The sequence below is a fragment of the Eptatretus burgeri genome, chromosome 7, assembly GCF_056783735.1.
Source record: "Eptatretus burgeri isolate ZD-2024b chromosome 7, Ebu_testis_v1, whole genome shotgun sequence".
NCBI classification, from domain to species: domain Eukaryota; kingdom Metazoa; phylum Chordata; class Myxini; order Myxiniformes; family Myxinidae; genus Eptatretus; species Eptatretus burgeri.
The window spans coordinates 94,356,602-94,383,282 of NC_140967.1; the positions used below are offsets into that span (position 1 = coordinate 94,356,602).

General features: G+C 42.6%; 3 protein-coding genes across 10 annotated transcripts in view; 1 reads left to right on the forward strand and 2 right to left on the reverse strand.

The window, feature by feature from the left end:
* The window catches only part of LOC147023827 (uncharacterized), a 146,788-nt gene extending 140,213 nt beyond the window's left edge, over positions 1–6,575 (reverse strand). The window contains exons 1-3 of one of the 5 annotated variants that reach the window (XM_085889669.1): positions 6,341–6,572; positions 6,057–6,212; positions 1,063–1,205 (exon numbers count right to left, since the gene is read on the reverse strand). In XM_085889669.1, the coding sequence (XP_085745795.1) occupies positions 1,063–1,205; positions 6,057–6,180 (267 nt within the window). In that variant the 5' untranslated portion in view covers positions 6,181–6,212; positions 6,341–6,572. Of the gene's footprint in view, positions 1–1,062; positions 1,206–6,056; positions 6,213–6,340 lie in introns of all 5 variants that reach the window. The other 4 variants (XM_085889670.1, XM_085889672.1, XM_085889673.1 and 1 more) reach the window with 4 other exon arrangements.
* A 287-nt stretch (positions 6,576–6,862) lies between these two features.
* PRORP (protein only RNase P catalytic subunit) lies at positions 6,863–22,641 on the forward strand. 3 transcript variants are annotated; one of them, XM_085889675.1, is made up of 10 exons: positions 6,863–6,950; positions 7,416–7,576; positions 8,079–8,571; positions 10,391–10,969; positions 13,597–13,644; positions 13,803–13,935; positions 14,058–14,165; positions 20,773–20,921; positions 21,994–22,186; positions 22,354–22,641. In XM_085889675.1, the coding sequence occupies exons 3-10, from the start codon at positions 8,114–8,116 to the stop codon at positions 22,483–22,485; spliced, it is 1,800 nt and encodes a 599-aa protein (XP_085745801.1). In that variant the 5' UTR covers positions 6,863–6,950; positions 7,416–7,576; positions 8,079–8,113; the 3' UTR covers positions 22,486–22,641. The 3 variants fall into 3 exon arrangements, with proteins under 3 accessions (XP_085745801.1, XP_085745800.1, XP_085745802.1); XM_085889674.1 differs by having other exon boundaries at positions 6,885–7,062; XM_085889676.1 differs by having other exon boundaries at positions 6,899–7,037.
* The window catches only part of SLC35B2 (solute carrier family 35 member B2), a 46,551-nt gene continuing 41,809 nt past the window's right edge, over positions 21,940–26,681 (reverse strand). For both annotated transcript variants that reach the window (XM_085889679.1, XM_085889678.1), the window contains exon 5: positions 21,940–23,738. In XM_085889679.1, coding sequence (XP_085745805.1) covers positions 23,103–23,738 — 636 coding nt within the window. In that variant the 3' untranslated portion in view covers positions 21,940–23,102. The remainder of the gene's footprint in view (positions 23,739–26,681) is intronic.

Here is a 26,681-nt window from a genome sequence, read left to right on the forward strand (position 1 = left end):
TATTCTTGACCAGAAGTGATCGTTTATTTATTCAATTATTTTTTCCCAAAGTTAATTTTAATGAAGATATCTCCTGCATCAACAAAAAAATTTTTTAATCGTGATTTACATTATTTGATCGCTGATCCCGAATCCAGGCCGAAGTAACCGGAAATTGCGTCAAAATCATCAGCTGTGCGGCGCTTCCATGTACCATGGTATAGTTGGCAAGTATACAGTTGTGAACAAGTTTTATGTAAAGTCAGAAGCGAATGTAAGAAGAATTCTACGTTCGCTTCAAGGCTTTGCCTATTCCATATTAATATGTTGTGGACAAAGTACAGAAGAGGTATTAAATTGATGAAACAACAAATAAAAGTCCCAATTTCTGCTTGTATTTGTTTATACACTGTGAATGCAGTGTACCTGGTGAAAATGAGACAGCTATTTGTCAAAAAAATGGCAATTTTTATGCCATTCTGCCAAAAATTGACATTTTTTGTCAAATAAAAAGTGGTCCAAGTTGTGCCATCACTAGTACTAACTACTGGCCCTAATGACAGAGATACTACAGCCTCTCATTTAGCTATTTAGCATGCAAGGGTACAAAATACCAGAAATGACCATGACTGTGAAACAGCCCATAGTTGTAATACTGGTGTATTACCAATGTGGCAAGACTGAATATTTTGGATAGGCTACGCTTCCCCGAGTTTGCAATATTATAATATTGCACTTACGTGATATATTTACCTGTGCTACTATATTGACGCACTTGCAATACTGGTGTATCGTGTTGTCATCATCTCATTGATGTTTGCAGGAATTAATGAATGTATGGATTTATTCATGCCAATAAACCACAAAGAAAGAACCTCACGCTCAACCTCAGACTCCTTGTTGTTTATTATCAACCAATGGAGTATTGACAGGGAAGGGGAGGGGGTTCTTCGCCACCTACAATTGAATGTACGTGTCTGCTTGTTTGTGGGATTACATTGCATTGATACTTGGTGGTTGTATTCTAATAATTGTTAATTTATTCATTGGGAGGCTCAGTGATAAACAACATGTCTGACTTACCAGCATACCGATTCCAGCAAAGATTTCTTGTCCATGTACCCACAGTACATGGTAAACACGGAGTTCTGTTCCTGCATGAAAGCTTAGGAATCGGCAGTCAGGCCCAATGTAATCTTGAACAGCCGTGGCTTCATACATCAGCACTGAAACAATTAAAACGAATTATGCTGACATACCTATCTTAAGGCCCGGTCACACCTTCACGTTTTAGCCAACGTATGCCGATTTTTGAATTTTTTTTCTAAAACGCTGGCACACGTTGAATACGTTATGGGTAAGTTTTGATAACATTGAGAGCACGCTGAAAAACACTGCCATACGTCGTTGTACGTTGGCTTTAAACGTTGTACTTTTTGGTTGTCCTCAAATTTTTTCATGCTTGAAATTTCACGACGTATGCCGGCGTATGACTCACACGTTCCGTTACGCTGGCCACAAGTTGTATGCACGGTCTGCGATCGTTGACAGACGTCAACACATGCAACTTGTAAGTTAATCATAAGTTGAGACACGCCGAGGTAATGTTTAGCGTACCCGAAACTTATTTCTAACCTATGATTAACGTGTTGTTGGCACGTTACGCGATCGTTGCCACACATCGACAGACGTTACTTTTAAGTTACTCATAGGCTGAAAGACGTCGGTATAATGGATCGTCCTTGTGTCAGCGTCCACGGCCACGGCCAGGACACTTATTTGCAGCATTCTTCAAACTTTTCTTGGGCATGACGAGGATGTTCACACTTCGATGTCTAGTTTGGCTATGATTCCAATTGTCCATAGGCAGCGTCTATTTAAAATAGTCGAGTATGAGCGTTTTAACACGTTCAGAAGAAACGCTTCAAATTTCCAAACCCCAGCGTCAAAAAACAAAGGCGAGTGACAGCAATTTAAATCGTTCATTGTAAACAATGAAAATAGCTGAGTGGTACCGTTTAAAAGTCGTTGAGTGTAAAAAAAATCCAATTGTTGAGCGCAAGCGTCTACTTTCAATAGTGGAGATGCAGCCATTTAAATCGTTGAGTTTATCATTTAAATCGTTAAATCGTTAAACGCAAGGACAATCCATCATAACCCACACCCTCCCCCTCACACTCACCTACTACTGCCAACATGAACAAACTAATACTAATACTAATACTAATACTGCTGACATGGACAGCGACTCAAAAAGGACTCGAAAACACTGTTGGGTTCCCCTTTTATGAACAGCATTTTTATATACCAATTCCCAAAACCGCTGGGAACACGTCTTTATATGGCAGTTGCAAGCTAGAAACACGTTAATTTTTTTTTTTTTTTGTCGACCGGAAGACGTCATTGGAATACATCTACATACGCCAATGTGTGTTGGGACTACGTAAAGAATTGGTTCAAAGCACGTCAAACATAAGTTAGAAATAAGTTTCGCGTAAAAAAGACATTACCGCGACGTGTTTCGACTTATGAGTAGCTTATAAGTAGCCTTTGTGGACGTGTGTAAGCGTCCACATATCGTGTGTACAACTTATCCCCATCGCATGCGGAACGTGTGTCATACGCCGAGTACGTCGTAAAATTTTGAACATGTTTAAAATTTCTTGACGTACTCTACTTACTACGACGTATGATAGCGTACTTTAGCGTTGTACTCACGTATACCAAACTTACTCAAACCGTATTTGACGTGCCCCAACGTTTTTGACACATTTTTCTTAGGTCGGCATACGCTGGCAAGATCGCCAAGGTGTGACCGCGATGTTGACACTTCCATTTCTACGGCAGTTATGATTCGAATCGTTGTGCGTCAGCCTTTTAATAGGCTACGTCACGACATCGTCGGCGATGCGTGCAACGCGCTATGCCTAAGTTAGACTATCGTTGGGCATCGGTTGTGTAGGCCGACAACAGGTTCAGCATTCGTTGGTACAAGTTATCTACAACACAACGAAACGTTCTGTGTCCGTTACCAATGCGTTATACATAAGACCAAGTCGCTATGAATACGTCCGAATGTTTAAAAAAAAACATCAAAAGTTCAACGTAAGCCAGCGTTTTACATACATTTTAATACGTTGCCATCGCTGGCTAAAACGTCAAGGTGTGACCGGGCCTTTAAAATCAAACAAATGTCAGATTTTTTTTTTAAGTGAGTTTCTTTACAGTCATCTTCACTTCATGCTTTTATATGATAAACTATGGTATACTCTAGGGAAGTGTAGTATCGTGTTATGTGGTGTACCACGTTAAAAATGCTTTTTCATCTCCCCCAATACTTTCCCATGACTGTAGATAAAACCCACACACAGGATGTGCCAAAGGCCAAGCCATTAAAGGGATAGACACAACTAAACCACAGAGCCAAGACTGCGATTTGTGACTTACTTGGGGTGTGGTGATCACCGTGGTCATTCAGAGCAAACGTAGTCACTTTTTGGCATGGTCACCAAGGTGTGGTTACCACCGTGGTCACTCTTTGGCTTGGTCAGTCAGAGTGAATGCGATCGCAAACCTGAACGGAGCTCTCGGAGCAAAGGTCAGTGCAAGTTTGTGGGCCATCTTGAGGCACAGCATCCCAGCATGACTTTTACTCCATTCCCTTCCTTTCCCTCCAATTAATTTTTTTTATCTCTTCTTCATCACAATTTATTCAATTGTGCTCTCCTCACTTCCCTTATGGCTCCCCCATTTGTGGGTATAGATGAGGCCAGGTGTAAGGCATTCCTCCTCTGAAACTTGTTTAGCTTCAAACCAGCTTATGTTGGCCCAAAAATTGTAATTCTCTGAAACCCAATGGCAGATAAGAAGGTCTCACCAGAGGGTGAACTGGAATAGGAAGTAATGGCACTAGCAGCAGCAAAGGGCAGTGCAACAGATATCTCAGCAATGAACACGCAATCGCCTTAAATGGTGACGGTAAATTGATCCAAGTAGCTCATTGCACACTAAACTCAAGGCCGAGCTCCTACAGAAAATGGAAGTTGGCCAGAAAAACGTCAAGGTTGGAAAAAGCCTAGCTTAAAAGGATTCCATTAAGCTGTTAGGAAAAAGTTTAGGAAAGTTAGGATTAAAAGGAAAAGCCTAGCTTGTATCGGCTGCAAGCAGCCCAGCCAAGAAAAGAGGTGGCCAAAGCAGAGCTAATAGCACGCCAGCTCAGGTACCGGCAGATGTTTGAGGAATTCAATAAATTAAAAAGGGGAAACGACTAGTTTTAAATTAAAGGGTCAATTAGGAGTTGAAATTCGGAAGGATAGTCAAGTCAACAACAAATCAATGAAAAACGCTGAGACCCCTAATCTGCAAGTAGCCTTGTGACAACCAGTGCAGTGACTAAGGCCCAGTGTTAGCACTGTGGGGGCAAGGGCATGCTGTTCCGGACACATGTTAGCTGGCGAGTCAGTGCGAGGACAAGAGCACACGGTTTTGGTCCAGTGATAGCTGGTTAGCAAAAGCGAGAACTGGAAGAGTGAGGACACCTCTACTTCTCTCAACCTTGTGACTGTGAAGTAGGTCAGAACCAAAAATAAAGAAAGAAAGAAAGAAAGAGGATTTGGATTCCTCATTTTTTTGTGTGTAAATCGTCAAAGCTCGTGAAGAGCTAGTACCAGGACAAAGAGCAGTGGGTGCAAGACCAGAAAGGAGGCAGAAGAAGACAAACAGACAGACCACCAACCTGTCTGAGATGGTGAATTGATGGCCCAAAGACTCAGTTTCAGTGCAGGAGATGCCAACGATCTTGAAGGCCTTGGTTATCATGGTGTCAAGCTGAGCAAGATACAAGGCAGGGAAGTCAGCCGAGAGGGGAGAGCAGTACTCCATCAAGCTGTGGATAAAGGCGTTGTCGGTGGATTGTTCAGGTGTACCAAGGAAGGACTATGTATGACAGAGGATGCTCAGTCGGCCACTGGCTTTGGAGGCCAACTTTGAAATGTGGTTTGCCCACATGGGAAGCCATTAACATGAAGAGCCTGCACCATCGCAACATCATGTTTGAAGATCTTTGATGACCAGGCCGGATACAAAGATTACGCCTGGAACGGAGTTAGTATCAGGAGAGGGAGAGAGGGAGAGAGGGAGAGAGGGAGAGAGAGAGAGAGCCTGTGTTATGTCCAGCTAAAGAGTGGGGCCTTCCCAGGGCAGCAATCTCACAAATAGACGATACAACTGACATTTGTGGTTGGGAAGAACATCATTCACGGGACACCTCACAGTAAGCAAGAGCTCAGCGATTTGGGGCTCAACTATACTCCTGCGACCTTTCATTCGGTGCAGGACCGCTAAATACACAGCAGCAAGAGATAGTGAACCGTCAAAGACATCATGGTCCTCGAGTGGACGTCTCATCGAGAGGAGCGATTAATTTACACCCTCTGCACCATTCCTGGATCATCATTAAACAAAATGAAACAATCGATCAACAATCGGCATGCAGCTCTGTAACGGGCAACTCTGGCGTATGGTATAACAGCTGCTTGCTGAGATGGCGGAGGACAACGTGGAAAATCGACACGAAGGAACTCAACCAGACTCGGTGGTGTAATGGTTAGAGCATCAGCTCTGGGTCTGGGAAGTCAGAGGTTCGAACCCCGGCCGAGTCATACTCAAAGGCTTCCAAAATGGTACGCGCCGCTTTCCTTGCTTGATGCTCAGCATTTAAAGGATAGAGTACGGACACACAAGCATCTCGGTTAGTAACAATAGAGTAGCGTAGACTTTGATGGGCCCAATGACCTCCTCTTGGGTTGAAGTTCCTCGTCAGAGCAGCGTTCGTGGTCCCGAAGGGCAGTCTCTCTCGGAAACACCTGGATTCCTCCATCAGGCTGCGGTGGAGTGGATCTTGTGGACGCACCTGCGGAGGGACTACGAGAGATCCGGTGCCCCCCACCTCCTCTTGGTCAATCCTGCTTAAGTTGTGGGAGATTATATTTTTAAATTGAATGGAATCAAACAAAGAACCAACAAATCAATGGGTTATGAAAGAAAAAAAAAACACACAAACGTAAGAAGATACCGACCACTGCATTCTGGATCCGCACACACTTTGTGCGTCGCCAAGGGTTCGTGAAGGTAAGTCCGCACCATCGGCAGCGCCAAGCAGGTGAGCAGCGTCGTCACAAACTCCATGATCATGATGCGCATCACCCCCCCTCCCCCTCGTCTCCCCACGTGTTCTGAAACACAACAACCACTCTCCCTCACCGTTCCATCCCCGCGCAAAACCCTCAATAATAAATAAATAAATAAATAAATAAACAAACAAACAACAAATCTGCCGGCAAACCCGGATAGCCGTCCATACCTGGTACAACCACAAAAACGCTGTAAATACGAACAAAAGCAGCGGCTTGTTAGAATCGATGTACACGCGGTGGGACGACGATGGATTCCGACGATGAGAGAAACGGCGGGTTTTGTGCTGCGAAAGCCGAACGAGACCCGTTATAACTTACCCCCGACGGCCGCTGGGGGGAACCAGAGGGGTGAGGACGGTTCCCACACTCACGATTCCTCCGCGAGGCCGAGGGGACCGGAAGCACGTCGATGGACACAAGCTTGCTCGTTGTTGTTTAACGACGAGGTAACGTTTAACGGTTGAGATCTCTCTTGTTAACTCGTTATTAAAGCAATTCGATGAATGTAAAAAAAAAAAAAAAAAAAATCAACCGCACACAGTTCTGGGCGGTGTATATGCAAACAAACAAAAATTAATTCTATCTCAATAAATGTTCCGTATTAAAAAAAAAAACTTTCAAATTCCTCACGGAAAATTGCAATCCGAAAGTTAAAAAAAAGAAAAAAAAAAGGTGATGCGGTGAAGGAGCGTGAGGTCCGGCGGAATGAATAATGATCACGTGACGCTTCCGATGTCGTCCTTCTTCTTCTTCTTCGAAAGCTCGCCGTCGTCTTGTGTAAATATATTTTTAAAAAGCGCTTTTAACGTAAAATACGGAAAATACGGCTCTTCGGCACAATATGTGATTGTGGTGACCTTGAGAGTGCGTACCATTGGAGTGGTTTGCGGTAATTAACCTGCAATGAATGATTACAGGGTTAATGTATGTGTCGTACGGTATTTGGTACTTCCTCATACTTGTTCGGCTTCAGGGGAGTGTGTTCCATCAGCCAAGCAGCTTGGAGAGCGCTTGTCAAATGGCTTAAGCACTCGAGCAAGCACTTCAACGAAACGGTTGATAAGGAACGGATGGCTTGGCAAGCGATAGCAAGCTGCTTGGTGGAAATCTGTATAAATATATATGGGGGGGGGGGGTAACAGATAATTTGAAGAAATTGGAGCACGTGGCTGCATCATTTATATTGGGGAGGGGGGGCTATGATGCCAATGTTGTGCCCCCCCCCCTTGTATGTTGTTGCAGGAATTTGTAATTTGTTCAGCGTGCCGGTGATAACTCGCCTACTTTCCGTGAAGTACACCGTGGGATCTTTCATGTCCACGAACTAAAACCGGCAAACGGGACACCCAGTTCAACATGGAGTCGAGCGAGGGTCGAGGCTCATAGAAGAGCCAGACAGCAAGGTGAAAGGCCATCACAGCGATGCAATGGAGAACACGTAACAAGACATTATGCTCAGTTTTGGGAATTTTTTTTTTTTTTTAATTGATGGCGGTGGTCGTATGACAGCTAAGCTGCCGGGGTAGCTATCATTTCTTGATAGCTCTACCAGTACACACACTGGAACTGGTACTCGTTTCGCCGACCTCGGAAGGATGACAGGCTGAGTCAACCCCCTGGTGTATTAATTCAGCGACCGACGGGGCTTGAACTCAGGACCCTCGGATCCCAAGCCGCCACCCCAACCACCACCCTAACCACTGAGCCAACACCAGGCTTGTTTTTAATTGATGAACAGTTTGAAGAGTAAATGTACTCACGTGCTGTATTTGTTCGGCTTGCTCAAGGCAACAATTTCCCTGCATTTTGAATTGTTGCATCTAAATCTGCTCGATTCATTTGAAATTTTTGCTTCTTACGAGCCTGTCTCTCTCTCCCTCATGCCCGCTCTCACCCCAATTCCAGTTTCATCCTTCTGGTGGCAGCTGTGGAGTCTCCTCATGGCTTTCAGGTCACTCCGGCTTTTCCACCGATTAGCTGAAAGCAAAGCTCTTTTTGTGTACGGGATGACGTGCTGCGGGTCTGCTCATGAACCCAAGTGGGCTCCGCCGTGGTCAGTGCGGTGGCGCTTCCACTCGAACGAGCATGGCGAAGCCGCCGACACATGTGGAGGATTGGCAGATGATGGCACCGTCAAGCAAAACAAACGAGCACACGGGTGGGGAAAAAGAAACCAAAATGAGCAAATGTTGAAATATCACGGTTACAGTCCATTCATGGCTGGCCAGGCAAAGAAACGTGCTGACACGTGCGAAGCCATGTCCGTAGATGAACACGAGACCGACTTTGAGGACAAAACTCCGAAGACTCAACATCCTCTTTTCCAAAACCTACCAAACCATCCCTTGAGTCCAACTGAGTGGAAGGATTTGAAACAGAAGTATCACTTGAAAGAATGGTACGTTTCCAATTTTAGATATAATTTGATAGAAGCTCCTGTTTGGTGCTCGACTTCAACATCGGAACGTCGATATGAGCCACGTCGAGGGATGAAAGGGATATTTCGGACAATTCCATGGTTGACTTTCTCATGAGGTGTCAAATTGTCATCCCATCCCCACATGCTCCCTGACCCCACTCGGACTCTCTCCCACCCCATAATCAACCTTCACCCCTATTTCACCTCCCCTCTTTTGCTCCGAAAACGTGAGCTTCTCGTTGCTTCCGATGGTGGTTAACATAGCTCCATCGACGGACGTCCTGTTGATTTGGTCCATCGAGGTGAAGGACGGAGGAGAAGCGAATGCACCACTTGCACAACCAGATACCAGCTATCTCATTTGTGTTTAACTTTGTGGTTATTTATTGAGTTTAACTTACCACCAACCACCTTTTCATTCATTCCACTGGAAATCACTCCCAAATCAGGGTTTGTGATGCATAACCGTCCCACATCATTTTTCTCAGTAATGCCGTGTGTGGGGAGTGTCTACAATTCCCTGAGCCTCCTCCTGATTACCGCTTGTAATCCTCTCTCTGATTGGCCTATTTGTGTTATTCGATGATGTTGGTGGTAAAGCTTATGTTGTCGAATTGCACCCTTCAGAGCCACAATGGGCCATCTTGCTTTGAAACTTTTTGGTTTGGCATATCAGGGGTGGCAATACAGTACAAAATCGACTCTGTCTATACATCCATCCATCCATTAGGACCATGCTCTGTGCAGAGCGTTGGTGCTGCCAAAGCAGTCTCCTGGGCTATTGGGCACAATCCTGGACGGGTCACCACTCCGACACAGGATACCAGCATGCACACTCTGTCTATCGTCGATCCTATGGATTAAAAGTTTCTCACTTGTTGAAAATCAAACCCCATTGATCATCTTTTCTGCAACCAAGAGATGTGGGATGAGTCTTAGGAGCCTTACGTCTCAAAATGATGAGGCATGTTGAAAAGTAATGCCTCTTGTTCTTTTTCTCCAAAACATAAAGATATTTGAATGAAACAAAGACCGACACCAACATCAATCTTTATTCTGCCACGGTGCTTAGTTATTTACAACATGATCACCTCTGTGGTACCTGTTAATGTTCAAGTAGTTTTGTGATGACGTCACGATAGAAGTGTGCACTGTGCATCCTGATGACTTAACCAGCGCTTCACAGCGGCCTGGACATTTCGTCAGAAGTAAAATGTTCTCCTTGAAAGTTTTCCTGATGTTTCGGGAAGATATGAAAATCCAACGGAGCCAAGTCGGGGCTGATGATCCTTTGTGACGGTACTCCATTCCCCATAATGACTATAATAGTGCAACCAACTCTCATCTCCACTGCTCCACAGCAGCGTCATCGTGCTGCTGTCTACCATTTTGACCAATGTCCCACCGAGACGTCTCGTGCCAGAATCACAAAACCGCACCGTGTCGGGAAGAACCATTCTGCAGATTGTACTTTGTTTCATTCAAATATCTTTACCAGTTTTGGAGCAAAAGAATAGGAGGCTTTACTTTTAAACATGCCCTCGTATTTAAAAAAATATATATATATATTTAGGGGCTGGCCCACTCGTTTGAATTGATAAATTTGATTTATTGCATCAGAACAGGAGATTAATTGACCAGACATCATTGTCATGCTTTGTGCATATGGTGTTACATCACAAGTGTATTTGGTAATTACAATCAAACCCCAAAAACCTTCAAGTTTCCAAAAGTTTGACATGTGAGACCTGTTATTAATGACTGCCAAATAATTTTGCTTCTTTGTGTCATCCAATAGGAAAAACTTTGAGTTGCAAGTTATGTTATTTCTGCATAAAAAACACATCCACCTGGATACAGCCAAGTCTCTGCTTACATTTGTGGCCCTGGAAACTCAAGAGGTTCCAACCTCGTTATTGCATATTTACCTGCGGATGTGTCTAAAGGCGGGCGACATAACCGAGACGCATGAAGCCGCCCAGTTGCTTCTCGAACGCGTCAACTACCTTGACTTTTCGTCATGCAACACCTTGCTCCGGGTGCTTTGTACCTCTGAAGAATGGCAGCTCTGTTTGCCTTTGTTGGAACACCTGCGGAATCTGGTAGGCCCACGGTCTCCGTCCATCTGCGCCGTGGCGACGGCAGCACTGAGGCATGGTGATGTGAAGCTGGCTTGGAAACTTTACGCTGAGCTCATAAAGTGTGGACTCCAGCCTACTGACGAGCTGCTCAAGGCTTTTTTCAGTAGCAAAGAGCTGGGAGGAAAGGCAGCGGTGAACTGTCGGCAAGACATGGAGGGCCTGTTGTGGAGCATGGAAGCGGCAGGGATGTATCCTTCTGAAAGTCTAGCTCGAGCTGTAGCCAAATGGTTCGAAAGGTATGTAATATCGATAAACTAGTAGTTTATCTCTTTTATAGTTTTGCCCTCTTGTTTCATGCCAATCAAATTATTCTTGTTCTGTTGCTTTGCTGAACTTTCACTAAAAGTTTTTAAATTGCAAAGTCCTTTTTACTTCGTGAGCCTGCCATGAGTATTTTTTTTTTTAATTAAGATGTACAGCAATTAAACATGTGCAGACAGAAGGGTTGCTGGTAATACAGACTTGCCATTGGCTGGTTTATCAGGCTGTCCCTCACGCAGTGGGAGACAGGGTTTTGCAAGCACAAGCACATGTACAACTTTTGTAACATGTATTTACAACATGTAAAGTTGTGCAGGGCACAACTTTTTGTGTTTGTGAACTTTAATCGCTTTCTTTGTTCCTCAAGTGCATTGAAATGTTTTAGCTTTTGTCATAATTTTAAACAAACTTTTATTATGAGAATATGGAGAATTGGGTCAAAGGGCAAAGTTACAGTTAATACAAATAATGAAGGTCGTATCAGGTCGGCCACCGCACAGGATCGCGAGACAGGCAGTTTTTTTAATTTTTTTAAAATAAATTGCTCGCTTCCGTGTTTATTTATTTATTTACCATTGAGCTTCAGTGTCTGTCCAGGCCATAACTTGTTTTTTCTTTCCCATAAATTGAGAGCTTTTGTCATCAAATCTTCAACAACTCTTAATTATGAGAATATTGAGAACACTGATTCATAAAAAACATAAAAATTTGTTTTGCTGGTGTTTTCAGCAAGTGGATTTCGAAAACAAAGCGGACACGGACGGACTTGAAAGTTAGACGAGACATTTTGGGACGCTTTCCATTGTACAAATTTAAACGTCACAAGGTCTGACACAACCTTGGCATAACACCCCCCCCCCTTCCTGCTTATCAGAAGGGATTTAAATAGAGATTTCATTCCCGATAAAGGCGAGTGGAGGCACGGTTGGTGAAGTTGCTGCCTGAAACAAGTCATTTGATATGGTAGAGGTTGGAGCACTCACTCATGGATTGTGATTATATACACTATACAGATACAGAACTGGTCAATTGGACAACAACAAAAAAAATAACCGAGGGGAGATGCAAGACAGAAGGATGGAGAGAACATGTAAGGCTTAAGGCTCACTAGCACTCAGCCAAGCCGAGGTCTACAAAAACCCCTTTAAAATACAACCAGTCGAAGTACGTACAGAAAAGAGGACACGGGAATACATTCATGATATGATTAACAGTACCGGGAATAAAGCACAAATTAGACGTGATCGATCTGATGTGTTAAACAGCTTTTGGAAGGGATTTCATGGAGCTGAGAGAAGTACATGCACACGTGAATAAACGGCGACAAGAACTTCAATTGTGTGTGTGCGTGTGTTCCTGCGTACGCATTGAAACTTTGCAATGATAACAATTACAAAATTTAAACTCTAATGGCACTTGGTAGAGGGCATACCTCCACCAGGTTGAACAGTTTACATTATCTATCCCATTGATAAAAGCTGGATCTCTTTCCAGATCTGAACCAGAACCTAATCTAATGAACCTGTTCATGTCATCTACCCAAATCATCCACAAAGTTTTGTCATAACTCGTCTGCAACTTTAAGATATGCTACATATCCTTTTTGGCCCCATCTCTCAATGGTGAAGAATCATTTGGAGAATTTTTAAAAATTCTCAGATCCGGGTTCGGATCTTCACGAAAATGTAATCAATTGGTCCTTGTCATATACCCAACCTGTCTACGTGAGATTCGTACAAATCCGTCCACAACTTTTTTTGAGACATCCTACTCACAGAGAGACAGACAGCCAATCAGACACATAAACAGACAGGGTTGAAAACATAACCTCCGTCCACCTTCGGTGGTGGAGGTAAAAAAAATGAAGAAAAAAAAATACATTACCTGACATTACCCGTGTGGTGTTAACTGTATCATTGGGTCTTAAGGCTGTAAATGGTGAAACTGCCTTTTAAAGGAAAACCAAACTCGATATTCAAAATCTCAGCATCACTAAGTGTTGTTTATTTGCTTCACACGTTTAGATTTTATGAAAAATGCTTCTTTAAACAGTGAATGCAATTTGTTTAATTTCCAGGTAATTTCTGTGCAGGTGTGTTCTGCGTAAACTTTCTTCTTCTTTCTGACGCAGCACATTGCTGCAGGTAACATCATTTTGTGGGGGTGCAGCTGTGCCGCTGATGCAGTGCCCCTTACAGGTTAGATGAGAGATTTGGAATTTAGCCATGGTGCCAGTGATAGCTTGCCTACTCTTTGCGAAGATCTAAACGCATAGTTTAACGTACATCTGAGGGACAGCACACACATGGATCACCCTTCCTGTGAAACAGCGGCCTGACAGTTTATAGCTGGGTCTGGAATGGAACACAGGCAGGACAACTTGTCTGGGTTTGAATTTCGAATCTCGCTCAGAGGTGAGTGTGTCTTGCCTTTTTTTGTAAGTCTTTGATTGGGTGGAATGTTGTACTCGAGTTATTATTTATCGTAGTTATTTTGAGCAGAATTGAGTCATCAACAATGAAGCAGTTTGTGTGTTTGCCTTGATTAAATGTGTTGTCGATTTGGAAAGCAAAACTTGCTCCTAATGAATGGAATCTTTCAGTATTCCAGGAGAGAACTGGAAAGGAGTCTTCACAACGATCGATGAACGGTAATTTAAAAAGAAGACTATTTCGCATTCACTAGATAATGATCTTGCTTGTTTATGGAAATGCACATCCGAAGTGGACACGAAGCTTAGCCTCGTATACGAAGGATACACTGGGATTTTGCCATCGGATGACTCGTTGATGTGATACTATGCTGCAGGGGAATATGCCCAGACTGTCATCACAAGCTCTCTCACATTCGCCTTACGGCTGAGGAGTTTGAGGACCTCCGCAACAAGACGATGGCAAAACTCATCCAAGGCACAGACGTTTTTAATAGGACAACACCGCAGGTTAGTAGCCGTTAATATATTATTGTTACTGTTGTCATTGTTGTCTGAACGATTTATATTCTTGGTCCTTTTCTCATTCCTGGGACCTCGTGTGTCATGGCCTTTTGGTGCTACTTGCACAGGAACTGGAGCGATTCGACAAGTTCGTTCGTGAAAAAGGCCCTTTCACCATCGTTATTGACGGCCTCAACGTGGGCAACGTTTCTGTTAAGACCGCCAATTCAAAGATTGTGAGTTTCTTCTTGTATCGTTTTTAAACAGATCATTTTGATCAAAAGTCGTTTTATAGGATTCCACAAAATGAAATACATGACGTAACGACTCTTAAGCCAAAGTAATATATCCACAAACCATTATTGTTGACGAATGATCCGTTTAACCAGTGGTTTGCCTTTTGAACATAATGGACGAGGTTTTTACGTTGCATAAATATACAATTATGTATAAAACATTGAAAGGTTAAATATACAGATTTTCTTTGGTGCCCGATAATTACCAGGTTCATGGAGATCGATAATTAAAAACAACGACAACGGTAATAAAGGGTAGGCATTAACAATCACAGCAGTCTTGAAAGACTGGTTGTACATTGTGGTTCTCGAAGGACCTCGTCCCTTTCAAGGTGATGTGGCTTCTGTGTCTGCTCGGAGATCGTAGTCGGCGACTGCGTCCGACAGCTGACCCCACAGTAACAATAGCACCATCGATACCATCTTGGGGTCAACAGACTCTACAGGTTATCGGTTGAGCTTATCGAGTTCCTTTTTACTCGGCTCATCCATCTCCACTTAAGTCACATTCTCCATTACAGTAAGCGATTTACAAATGCAACCAGCTCTTCGTCGCTGACGTGCTATCGGCTTTGTTAAATATCAGGATGCAAGCAAGACGACAACTTCTCTTCCATATGCTATTCAGACACCACTGGGAAACCATCACCACAGGCATAAGTGATGTTCACAAATTTTCTTTTGATATAATTTCTTGACAGCATCTGTATGGAAGACCTCATTGGTGTGACGTCATTAATTGTCCGAAATGTAATTATGTTGGTTTGGGGAAAAAAGACCACTTCTAAGCTCTTGGTGTAATTAAGCGTTGTGACGAGGGCTGTTGCATGGTCTTGAACCAAAATGTGGCCTTTTCTGCAAAGTTATTCAACCAAAAACGTACTGTATTACGTGCAAGATGAAATTTGTTCTTGAAACATTTGCCAAAGAGGATCTGCAGAATCAATGCCTTGTTGTGATATCAAAGTCAAGATTTTGAATCGATGCATGGTCTTGAAGGTCTTGCTCACAATACCAGGAATCAGATTATCTGTTTTTGAAGCATGGCATTGAGGATCAGCCAGTGCTGGTGTTTTTTGTTGTCATAAAAGTCATGCAAATTCGCATGTTTGCAATTATCATTCCAAACGGTCCATTTTCATCAGCAAGGTAAACAGTTGTTAATCTCTCTTCCTGAAAGGGGGTTGAGCTTAACCATACTTCCAGTACACAAGCAAGATGAGGGCCACAACAAATCTAGTTGCGAGTTCAGCCGCCATCAACTTGTGCTAACCTTGGTAGAGGTCACTGAAAGGTTGCAATACATTTCCAGTGTTTTGTCTTGAATCTTACAGATTGAAACATTCTCCTTCCTCACATGGTAAAGTAAAGCAAATACAGCCTATTCAAATCCTCATCGCTGCCATGATGACAAATCCTCTTCAACTCTCTTTCACAATCGTTGCACGATCATGACATTTTTCTTTTTCCTTATTCTTCCACTGGTGAGGGTTTGATTCCCATAGCTGCTCAAGAGATGTTTTCACACCATGTGATGGAGTAGTGACCCATTTTAGGATTAAATCTTGCCGTGGCACCTTGCGATGGAGTGGTGACCCTTTATATGATTAAATCCAGCCATGGTACTATGCAGCCTGCTGTTGGCTTAGTAGTTAAGGTGGCTGGCTTGGGACGTTAGGGTCTTGAGTTCCAGCCAATTGCGTCCATTGAATTAACACCAGGTGGGGTTTACAGCCTGTCATCATTCTGAGGTTGGCGAAATGAGTACCAGTGTACTGGGGTAATAACCATTCGGGGTCACCTGCAGCAGAATGATGACCCATCCAGGACTGTACTCCTTGCCAATGGAACTACCTCGACAGCCCTGTGCACCTTTACGGCACAAAAGGAATGCTATTACATCTTATATGGTACTATGCAACAGAGTGGTGACCCGTTTTAGGATTAAATCTAGCCTTAGCACCAAGCGATGCAGTGGCGACCCACTTTAGGATTAAATCTGGCCATCAAAACATTCATGACTTGTCATGAGCACCCATACGCTCCGTCAATAGCATGAGCTCAACCACTAGCAAGCAACGGTGAATGAGTATGTGCAGTGTGTGGACAGGTTTTAGCCAATCAGCAGCTCTGATTTAATCAATGCTCTTGCCTCGCTATCTCATCTTAAGGAGCTGTCACACCTTGACGTTTTAGCCAGTGTATGGCAAGGTCTCAAAATGTATGTAAAACGCTGGCATACGCTGAACTATTGATGTTTTTTTTAAGTTTATGGCATATAATAACGTGTTGGAAGTATGCATAACGTATTAGTAACATACACAAAACGTTTTAATCACATATAGATAACTTATACCAATGAATGCTGAGCGTGTTGTCGGCGTTCACAACCTATGCCCAACGATAGTCTAACTTATGCATAGCGCGCGGCAGCGTATCGCTGACGATCACGTGGCGTAGGCTATTCATAGGCTTCGGCTCGACCATTCAAATCATTACCGCACTAGACATTGAAGTGTGAAGCCGCTGTCACACCTTGACGTTTTAGCCAGCGTATGCCGACGTATGAAAAATTTGCCGAACCAAGCTGGCACACGTCGAAAACGTTATGGGTAAGTTTTGCATACGTTAAGAGCACGCTGGCATACATCGTAGTACGCTGGCATACTACGTACTATGCTTGCATACGTCGAGAAATTTTCAGCATGTTGAAAATTTCTCGACATACTCGACGTATGACACACGTTCCGCATACGCTGACATGAGTTGTAGGCACGTTACGCGATCGTTAACACACGTTACTTGTATGTTACTCATAAGTCGAAACACGTCGAGGTAATGGTGTGACATCATTAATTGTCCAAAATGTAATTATGTTGGTTGGGGAAAAAGACCACTTCTCAGCTCTTGGTGTAATTAAGCGTTGTGACGAGGGCTGTTGCATGGTCTTGAACCCTGTCACACTTTGACGATTTATCCAGCGAATGCCGACTTATGAAAAATTTGTCTAAAACGCTGGCACACGTCGAATACGTTATGGGTAAGTTTTGACAACATTAAGAGCATGCTGAAAAACACTGCCATACGTCATAGTACGCTGGCTTTCATCGTTGTACTTTGCGGTTGTCCTCAAATTTTAACATGCTTGAAATTTTACGACGTATGCCAGCGTATGACTCACACATTCCGCTATGCTGGCCATAAGTTGTCGGCACGTTATGCGATCGTTGACACACGTTACTTGTAAGTTACTCATAAGTCGAAACACATCGAGGTAATGTTTAGCGTACCCGAAACTTATTTCTAACCTATGAGTAACGTGTTGTAGGCATGTTATGCAATCGTTGGCAAACGTCGAGGCACGTTACTTGTAAGTTACTCATAAATCGAAACACGTCGAGGTAATGTTTAGTGTACCCAAAACTTATTTCTAACCTATGAGTAATGTGCTTTGAACCTATGTGAAACGTACCTCCAACGCATATTGACGTATGCAGAGGTATTTGATTGATGTCTTCCGGACGACCACAGAACTTACTGAACGTGTTTCTAATTTACAGCTAACGTATAATGGCGTATTGGCAGCGTTTAAAAAAAAAAAAAACAACAATAACTTCCGATATTTCGTCACGTGCCATTCGTTACGTCACGTCCGATTGCCTCTTCAGTTTGCTCATGTCGTATTCTTAGTTCCTCCTCTGTGAATATTTTCTGTTTGAGGATATTGTCACATCGACGTCGAAACTTAAAAGCAAATGTCCGAATATATTTTAAAATTCGTGATAGACTAAAAAAGAAAAACAAACAAACAAAAAAAAACAACAACAACAAATCCCGATATTTCGTCACGTGCCTTCATGGAGCCAAGGAGAAAAAAAGAAAATGTGCCTTTATGGAGAAAATAAGTTTCGGGTATGCTAAACATTACCTCGACGTGTTTCGACTTATGAGTAACTTACAAGTTACGTGTGTCGACGTGTGCCAACGATCGCATATCGTGCGTACAACTTATTCCCAGCATAGCGGAACGTGTGAGCCATACGGCGAGTACGTCATGAAATTTTCAGCACGCTTGAAATTTCACGACGTACTAGACATACTACGATGTATGACAGCATACTTCATCGTTTTTCAGCGTGTTCTTCACGTAAACCAAACTTACCCATAACGTATTCTACGTGTGCCAGCGTTTTAGACACATTTTCAGAGGTCGGCATATGCTGGCTAAATTGTCAAGGTGTGACTGCGATGTTGACACTTCCAATTCTCAGGCGGTTATGATTTGAATCGGCGAGCGGCAGGTTTTTAACAGGCTACGCCACATGATTGTCGGTGATATGTGCAGCGCGCTATGCCTAAGTTAGACGATCGTTGGGCATAGGTTGTGAATGCCGACAACACGCTAATCATTCGTTGGTATAAGTTATCTATAAGACAACGAAACGTTCTGTGTCCATTACTAATATGTTATGTATACGACCAACTCGTTATGAGTACGCCAAAAACTTAAACAAAAAAAAAAAACATCAAAATTTCAGCGTATGCCAATGTTTTATATATATTTTGATACGTTGCCATTGCTGGCTAAAACGTCAAGGTGTGACAGCGCCTTTAGCGTCAGTGTTCCAGACTACCTGTTTTTTTTTTTTTTCTTCGGTATGACGGTGATGTTGACACTTCGATTTCTAGTGCGGTTATAATATAATATAATTAATAGGCTGCTGCTCAACGATTTAAATTTATAACTGCACTAGAAATCGAAGTGTCAACATAACTGTCATACCGAAAAAAGAATAAAACCAGGGAGTCTGGAATACTGATGCTAACCATTACCTTGATGTGTTTCGACTTATGAGTAACTTACAAGTAACGTGTGTGGACATAACAAACTTGAAATGTCCACACACATTATATTATATAATAGAAATATTATATTATAACCGCACTAGAACTTACAAGTAACGTGTGTGGACGTGTGTCAACGATTGCGTAACGTGCCTACAACACGTTACTCATAGGTTAGAAATAAGTTTCGGGTACGCTAAACATTACCTCGACGTATTTCGACTTATGAGTAACTTACAAGTAACGTGTGTCGACGTGTGTCAACAATCGCGTAACGTGCCTACAACTTATGGCCAGCGTTATGCGGAACGTGTGAGTCATACACTTAAATACGGCGAAAAATTTCAAGCATGGAAAATTTGTCTAACACCTCGGCATACTACGACGTATGCCAGCGTACAAAGACGTATGCCAGCGTACTACGAAAATAAGCCAGCGTACTACGACGTATGCCAGTGTGCTCTTAACGTATACAAACTTACCCATAACGTATTTGACGTGTGCCAGCGTTTTAGCCAAATTTTGCATACGTCAGCCATACGCTGGCTAAATCGTCAAGGTGTGACAGGGCCTTTAGAGATTGCAACCCCTTTATACTATTCATCTTGAAGGAAAAGGAGATACAATATGACCCAAAGTTAATCTTAAACATATATTTGTCCTGTCATGTATGCTTCTTAGCAACTGAACAAAATGTTTTTGATTTTTTTTTGTTTTGTTTTGTTTTTTTTCCTTAAAATTGTGCAAATGTACAATTTGTGCCAGAAAGTTGAGACGAGAAAAAGGAACTTCAGTTCACCAAAATAGAGGCCCGATGGGCCATTTGCCAATCAGGCTTGTATTTGGTGAACTGAAGTCCCTTGTGTCAACTTGGTCTGTCATTTCCTTCACTTTTTCTGCTAATGATAGAGCTCAAAAATTTGTGCTTAAATGAACTGGTCAGTGAACTCTTAATAAAACGCCCTATCCTTCATTGACCCGAGGCATTTGGCGAGGAGCAATGAAGAGGCAGAAGAGCATGACATTGAAAGATAATTATCCTGAGGGTTTACGATCTGCAAGTGACACTGATTAGCAGTTATTATGGAATTAATCTCAGACCATGACTAGTACCAATACTTTGACAGCTCCAGTTAGTACCATCTACTTCTGGGGTCAACCAGTAAATGCTTTTGTCCTTAGGTCTTCAAGAAGCGGCTGGCCAGGCCTGACGTTCGAATGAAGGTGACGGGAATTTGCAAATTTCGACAGGTTCCTGGGAATAACTCACCTACTTTTCATGAAAGTTGACGGAGTTAACGTCTACCAATGACCATCGCAATAAGAATGGATTCTCCTGCTTATCGTCCTTACATTGACAGCACATACATTGATGCCTCACCCTTCCTGCAAAACAAGTGGATGTCAGTTTTTAGCTGGGTTGGGATTTAAACCGAAGTAAGACAGCTTGTATGTGGGTACGCATAATCTCCCTATCTCTCGGTTATCCTGCCAGCCCTTCCCAATGACTATCAATCTTAACGAGTCAACTGTAGTTTTAAATGGCTCCCTGGGTTAATCAATCAAATGCAAGCCGATTCATGCTTTCAATTAAATGACTTCAAATATTATTTAGTTATATTTTTATTTATTCCAGGATAAAGTTAATTTCTGGAGAAATGTAATTGAAACTATTTTTTTGGTTTCCTCCCTTGTGCACCAGCTATTGGATGTAGTGACTCACCTTGCGAGCCAAGGTCACCAGCTGTTGGTTCTCGGGCGGAAGCACATGTTGCGAAGCAACAATCGGTGGCAGACCGAGGACATGCGGAAGTTGAAGAAGCTTGCGGACTGCTTCTTCACAGACAACATGTGAGTCCATCCACTTGAACTCAATCTCCGTCTGCATTGTTTTAACCCTTTGAACCCGAGAGGCCGTCTTTCTAGCCGCTATTCAAACCTCCATCCACCCGAGCAGCCGGATTTTTCTCCAAGGAGCTCAGGATGGGGGAGCTGAAAATCCAAAGAGCTCAGGGTTCAAAGGGTTAATAATCACAGGGGGGATAATTGTTTCTACAACACCATCAACCTTACATTAACTATAACTCCTCAATGTAGCAGTAGGATCTTTTTCCTCATCAGATACAGATCCCTCCTCCTCCCTCCAAAATTGTCAAATGTATTTTTCTTAGATAATCTCACATCACCTCTGAGATGTAATATTTAGATGGCACCTCAACAGATAAGAGACCTGTCACCAGGAAATAAGTCTTATTCAGTACAGGTAAACACAGGTGATCAGTGAAAAGGCAACATACACACAATGGGGCCACACTTGGGATCAACAAGCAGGGGAATGAATGAACAGGTGATCGGAAGGGAGGGAACACATTATCCTGCAATAAGAGGAATGGACAAAAACAGCAGGATGTTCATTGAGGTATGCTACGTTTCAGGTCTTAACCCTTAATCAGAAAAAGATAGGATTAAGGCCACAAATGTTAACTTCTTGCTTCTCAAGGCGGTTAGCATACCTCGATCAATATAGTCAATTTCATAAATCGTTCTCCCTGTCGGCCAACACAGATAGACACTTGCCTTCACCAGCAACACTATCATTCTTCATTCTCTAATGACAGTTGAGTTGGGTAAAGTAAATGGGTTTCAAAAGAAAAAAAAGGTTGAGTTGAGATTGGGGGTGCACTCCCTTATAGTTTGATGGGATGGAAAGCTCCTTAATGACCTTGCAGGGAAATAATATCTTTGTTGGTGATTGGAGTGGGAGGGGGTGGTGCACATCAAAATTTAAAAAACAGGTTATAGTGTTTAAACATTGAATAATTATCAACATGCATTTCAGGTTTTCATCAAGATGTAAGATTTACAAGTCTGAGTCTGCAAGTCGGTTTTATTAAAGCTGTGGGTTCAACTCCCTTTCCTGCAGTTCGAAAGACGACCCGTTTTTGATCTACGCCTGTCTGTACTCTGGACAAGCCTGCCGATTCATCACCAACGATCTCATGAGAGACCACAAGGCCGGTTTGTGTGATCAACACACACAATTGATCTTTTTCAAGTGGCAACGCAGCCACCAGCTTATGCTCGATTATGCTCCGAACAGGGCCATTCGCTTCAAGGTACAGTCAGCACGTTGTATGTTTAAATGTTAACTTTACAAATAAAATAAACAACTTTCACTTTGAGTTTGGCACTCCTACGAGAGCACAAAACTAATGCCAAATTTTCATGTTGAAATTGTTGAATGATGCTGAAGACTGCATTTTTTCCTCTTTTTTTTTTGCAGCCAGTGCAGAAGCACGACGTGGTCATCCAGGCGAGTGAAGACCTCTGGCACATCCCACACGATGCAAACACCGTGCAGCGATCTACTTATGAAGTACCTTACCATTGGCTATGCCTCCGAAAATATCACTAACAACTTCCTTTTCCAGTAACGCGAATCAAAACTTGTGGTTCCACCCTTGTTCTTTAAAAGAAATGATCTGTTTGATACATGTTTACATTGCATTGGCTATTAAGTTTTACAGACGATGATGTAAATGCAAGAAAAATAAAATATTAAAAATCCAAACCCTCTGGTGTACAAACTCAAATGCAGCAACCATCCATACGTCAATACTTTGGCTACCTTCATGCACAACGCACTTGCACCATTTGCCCAGATATCCTTACCGGTAGCTGCCTGGCTTTCAGAATTGTACAGCAAATGACAAGTTGCGTCAAACTTTATACAAGGACCACCTAGACCAGTGTTCTAAAAAACAGTTTCTTCCTGAAGACTCTAATTTCCTGGCAGTTTTAATTTTTCCCTTATTGTTTTTTTTTTAATGACAGTTTGTATCAAGTCTTCCAAACGGGAAGAAGAAGAAAAAGAAAAAAAAAACCCGCAGTAAGACGTGCACAGTTTTCCATCCCATACATAAATGTAGCATTGCAAAGTGCTTTATCGTGCAACGGAGAACTACAGAGAGTCTTCAGGAACATTTTACCAGCACCATGCCTTTGACCTTCACAACGGGGACCCAAAGTCAGTCATATTTTCTGTGCTGGGGGTAATGATCGTTCAGTTTTCTTCTTGATCCGACTGCGAGCATAAACCCGCATGAACAGTGCGGCAAATACAGTCATGATTCCGAGTACCCCCGTCAGGTGCACATGGTGTCCATAGAGAAGACACGAGAGCAAGATGGCTAGCGCTTGGCGCGTCGTCATAATCAGCGTGAAGATTGCTGCACCAAAATGGTTGATGGTGTAGAATATGAAGAGTTGTCCGAAGGTGGAACAAATGGAGAGGAGGACAGCATGCAGGGCAAAGTCGATGTGGCGTCCCATGAATGCCAGGGAATCGACCAGAGCTCCTTGCTCAAGCAATGAACTGACGGTGAACAAGCAGGAGAAGAGGTTTACACCAAACATCATTTGTATGGAGGACATTTTGTACTTGAAGAGGACATCTTGCCAGTTGGAAGTGAAGCTGTCGAAGAGAATATAGCTCGCCATGATAATCAAACCCGAGAATGTGGTGACGGTTGACGAGTGCTTGATCTCGTCTCCACGTGACAGGAGGAACATGCTCACACCCACCGAGATGAGCCCCGCCGTGCAATATTCCCAATGTTCATACGTCTTCTTGGACACAACCTTGCCCATGAGCATCACAGGAATCACCTGCAAGGAATCATCGCCGTTTAGGACCAAAGGTACATACCCCTGAAAATCTGCCGGAATAAAAAACAAGCTTCCCGAGTTTCCTTCAAAATAATCGTAACTCTGCATTCACTACAACTCGGCCTATGTAATACGAAATATCAAGTCCAGACATGCTAACCTTGAGATTGAAGAAAATAATGACGTTTGTTTTAACAATTCCACTAGATTTCCCTTTCACCCCTCATTTTCAGACAAACATTGTTGCCAAGACAATGCAATGTGCAGAACAATCCTTTAACTCGTTCCCAGTTGTGTCAAATTGGATAAGATGAACATCGCTTGGTTAAATAGCATTTGACTTTCATTAGACCAAAGACTGATAAGACTTTGGTCATTGCATAGTGTGTTGTTGTAAAGATTGGCTCCATCCATTGAGCTTCCTTCCACAACACTCAACACCACATTCCTATCACTTCACTGTGCCCAACGTAGCTCTGGGTTTCCCGGTTTTACTTTCACGTGTTGTTCCAATTCCTTCCTGATGTGCCAAATGCGGTTACAACAATGCCGTTAGGTTGTAATGACTTGCCTTTGTGTTAAAGTACTCCATTTGCAACTTTCTTTACTGAACGAAGGTAAATGAAGCATTGGTGTTTATAGCATTCAGCAGCAACACCTTTCACTCGGGTTGTCCTTACTTGCAGGTAAAATTTGAAGTTAAACATTCTGAAGCTGTTTAATTTAAAGTTGAAAATTCTAAAAATACAACAATAATGTTGTTCCAATGTACAAAAAAACACATCACATCAAATTTAATCCACGAGAAATACCCACCCCCTTTGGGAGCAGCCTGGAGGGCGAGAGGAGCGTGGGTCATGTGGGAGGTGGGGCAAATATATTTTGTGCCGTGGCTAATAATCTCCCCTGTCTGCAGCAGGGGTCACTATACCGCTTGCACTGTGGCACGTGTACAGGTGAAAATCGTAAGTCATCTCTCCCCCCCCCCCACTCGCAGTGGGGGGGGAGGGTAGTTGTGTCCATGACATGACCTTGGGTTGGACCAACACATATGTAAAATTTGGTGGAGATCAGCCCAGCCCTGTTAGTTTTCTATGATTTTCAGAAGTACACATACATAACTGCCAAATTTAATTTCTTATGATTTTGGTCCATATTTAGAGTTTGATCAATGAGTTTATGAGGTTGAAGTGCTGGATTCTAGTGTCTTGACATGGTTAGTCACCTTTGCATTGATATTTCCTTTTGGTTGTTGGGGGAAGCGGCTTCCATGGTCCGACAATTTTGAACGAATGGTTTCTATTACGATGGCATTATACTCCTCAATAAGGGCCTCAAACCTGAAACCTTTCAGCATTGTCATTTACCACCTTCAACTGTTCATCTGTCTGTATTGCCTCCTTGTAATCTCCTCTGAGCTCCTATAACTCAGGGTCAGAATCCAGAAAGCCAGATGGAATTCCGAGACACCTGAAATCCATTGTGTTCTTTTTGACAAAATCTTCAATCGACACGTCCTCAGACTTCCTGACATTCAGCTGGATGCACTTTTGGAGGATTACCCATGCCTTCCTTTTCATCTAGTACCTTTTCCGTTGCCCATTTCAACTCTGGATACAGCAGAATCAAAGAATGCCAAAACCATTGAGCTCATGGAGCTACCATGGATGTCCAACACATTTCAAACAGGCAGATTTTGCAAGGGCACAATTCATGCAAAGATCAACCGCTGCTCAAATGTTGTGTTTGTTAAAGTTCCAATGTACAAAAACCTCCATCAGACCTGACCCCTTATAAAGGGAAGAGGAAGAGAAGATAATTCATCTTCTTATACTTTTCAAGATCTTGTAGGAAGTGAAGGTCATTGTGAGGAGCAGAAATGGCATGAGCAGCAGTGAACCATGCCTGAAGGTAGACTCGACCAACAAAGATATTATTTCCCTGCAAGGTCATCAAGGAGCTTTCCATCCTATCAAACTACAAGGGAGACTGTTGACTGGAACTGTTCCTTCGGGTTTTCGGTAAGTTCTTCACAGAAGCGACGTTGAGCTCTTCGAATCGAGGAATGGTTGATGGTTAGCTCCTGTGGCAAAGACAAATGTTGCCCATCACTCAACTTGGTTCTATCCATAGCTGCTGCCACATTTGGACTGACAATATTTATTCTTGCCCTCTTTTTAGATTTAGAAGTTGATTCATTCTGGAATATTCGGAATATGCAGGTTTAATGTGAGCCACAAGGTAAAACTCCAACTTATTAGAGCAATCCCCAAATGTTAATCAATAGGGATATAATTTGGTGTGGATTAGTTATTTGTATCGTGGAACAAAATGAGGAGGTGAGTGTGTTGAAAAATCTGAATTTCAAAAATAAGGATCAATCTATGTTCACCATATTCACTTGCTTTTACCCTGAATTTCCCCACTGCCTGGCGATTGCGTGTGCCTCCTCTTCCACGCCAATGCAGGGGATTTCCTCGACTTTGGTGTCCGACGTGCATTGTGCATCGTTTTTGTATCAATGGAGGGATTTTCCACATTTCATTATTCAGCCCTTCCACTGTTCGTTTGGCTGTGTTTGATTGTCCCCATCTCATTCAATCTATATACAGCTGCATCATCATCCCAATCACCACTATATGACTGGTAAACAAGTCTATTTTTTTTTGCTTAACAGTACCTTTTGACCAAATTATTAATTTGACTTCTCCATATTATCATAATAATGCTTTGTTGAAAATTTGATAACAAAAGCTGAAATTATAATTAAATTTTTAGGTCAATTGGATGAAAACTGACGATTTTATGGAATGCTGATCTTTGACCTTTTGACCAAATTATTAATTTATCTTTTCCACAAACTCATAATAAAGCTTTGTTGAAAATTTGATGACAAAAGCTCAAACGGTAAAAATGTTATGGGACAGACAGACACACACACGT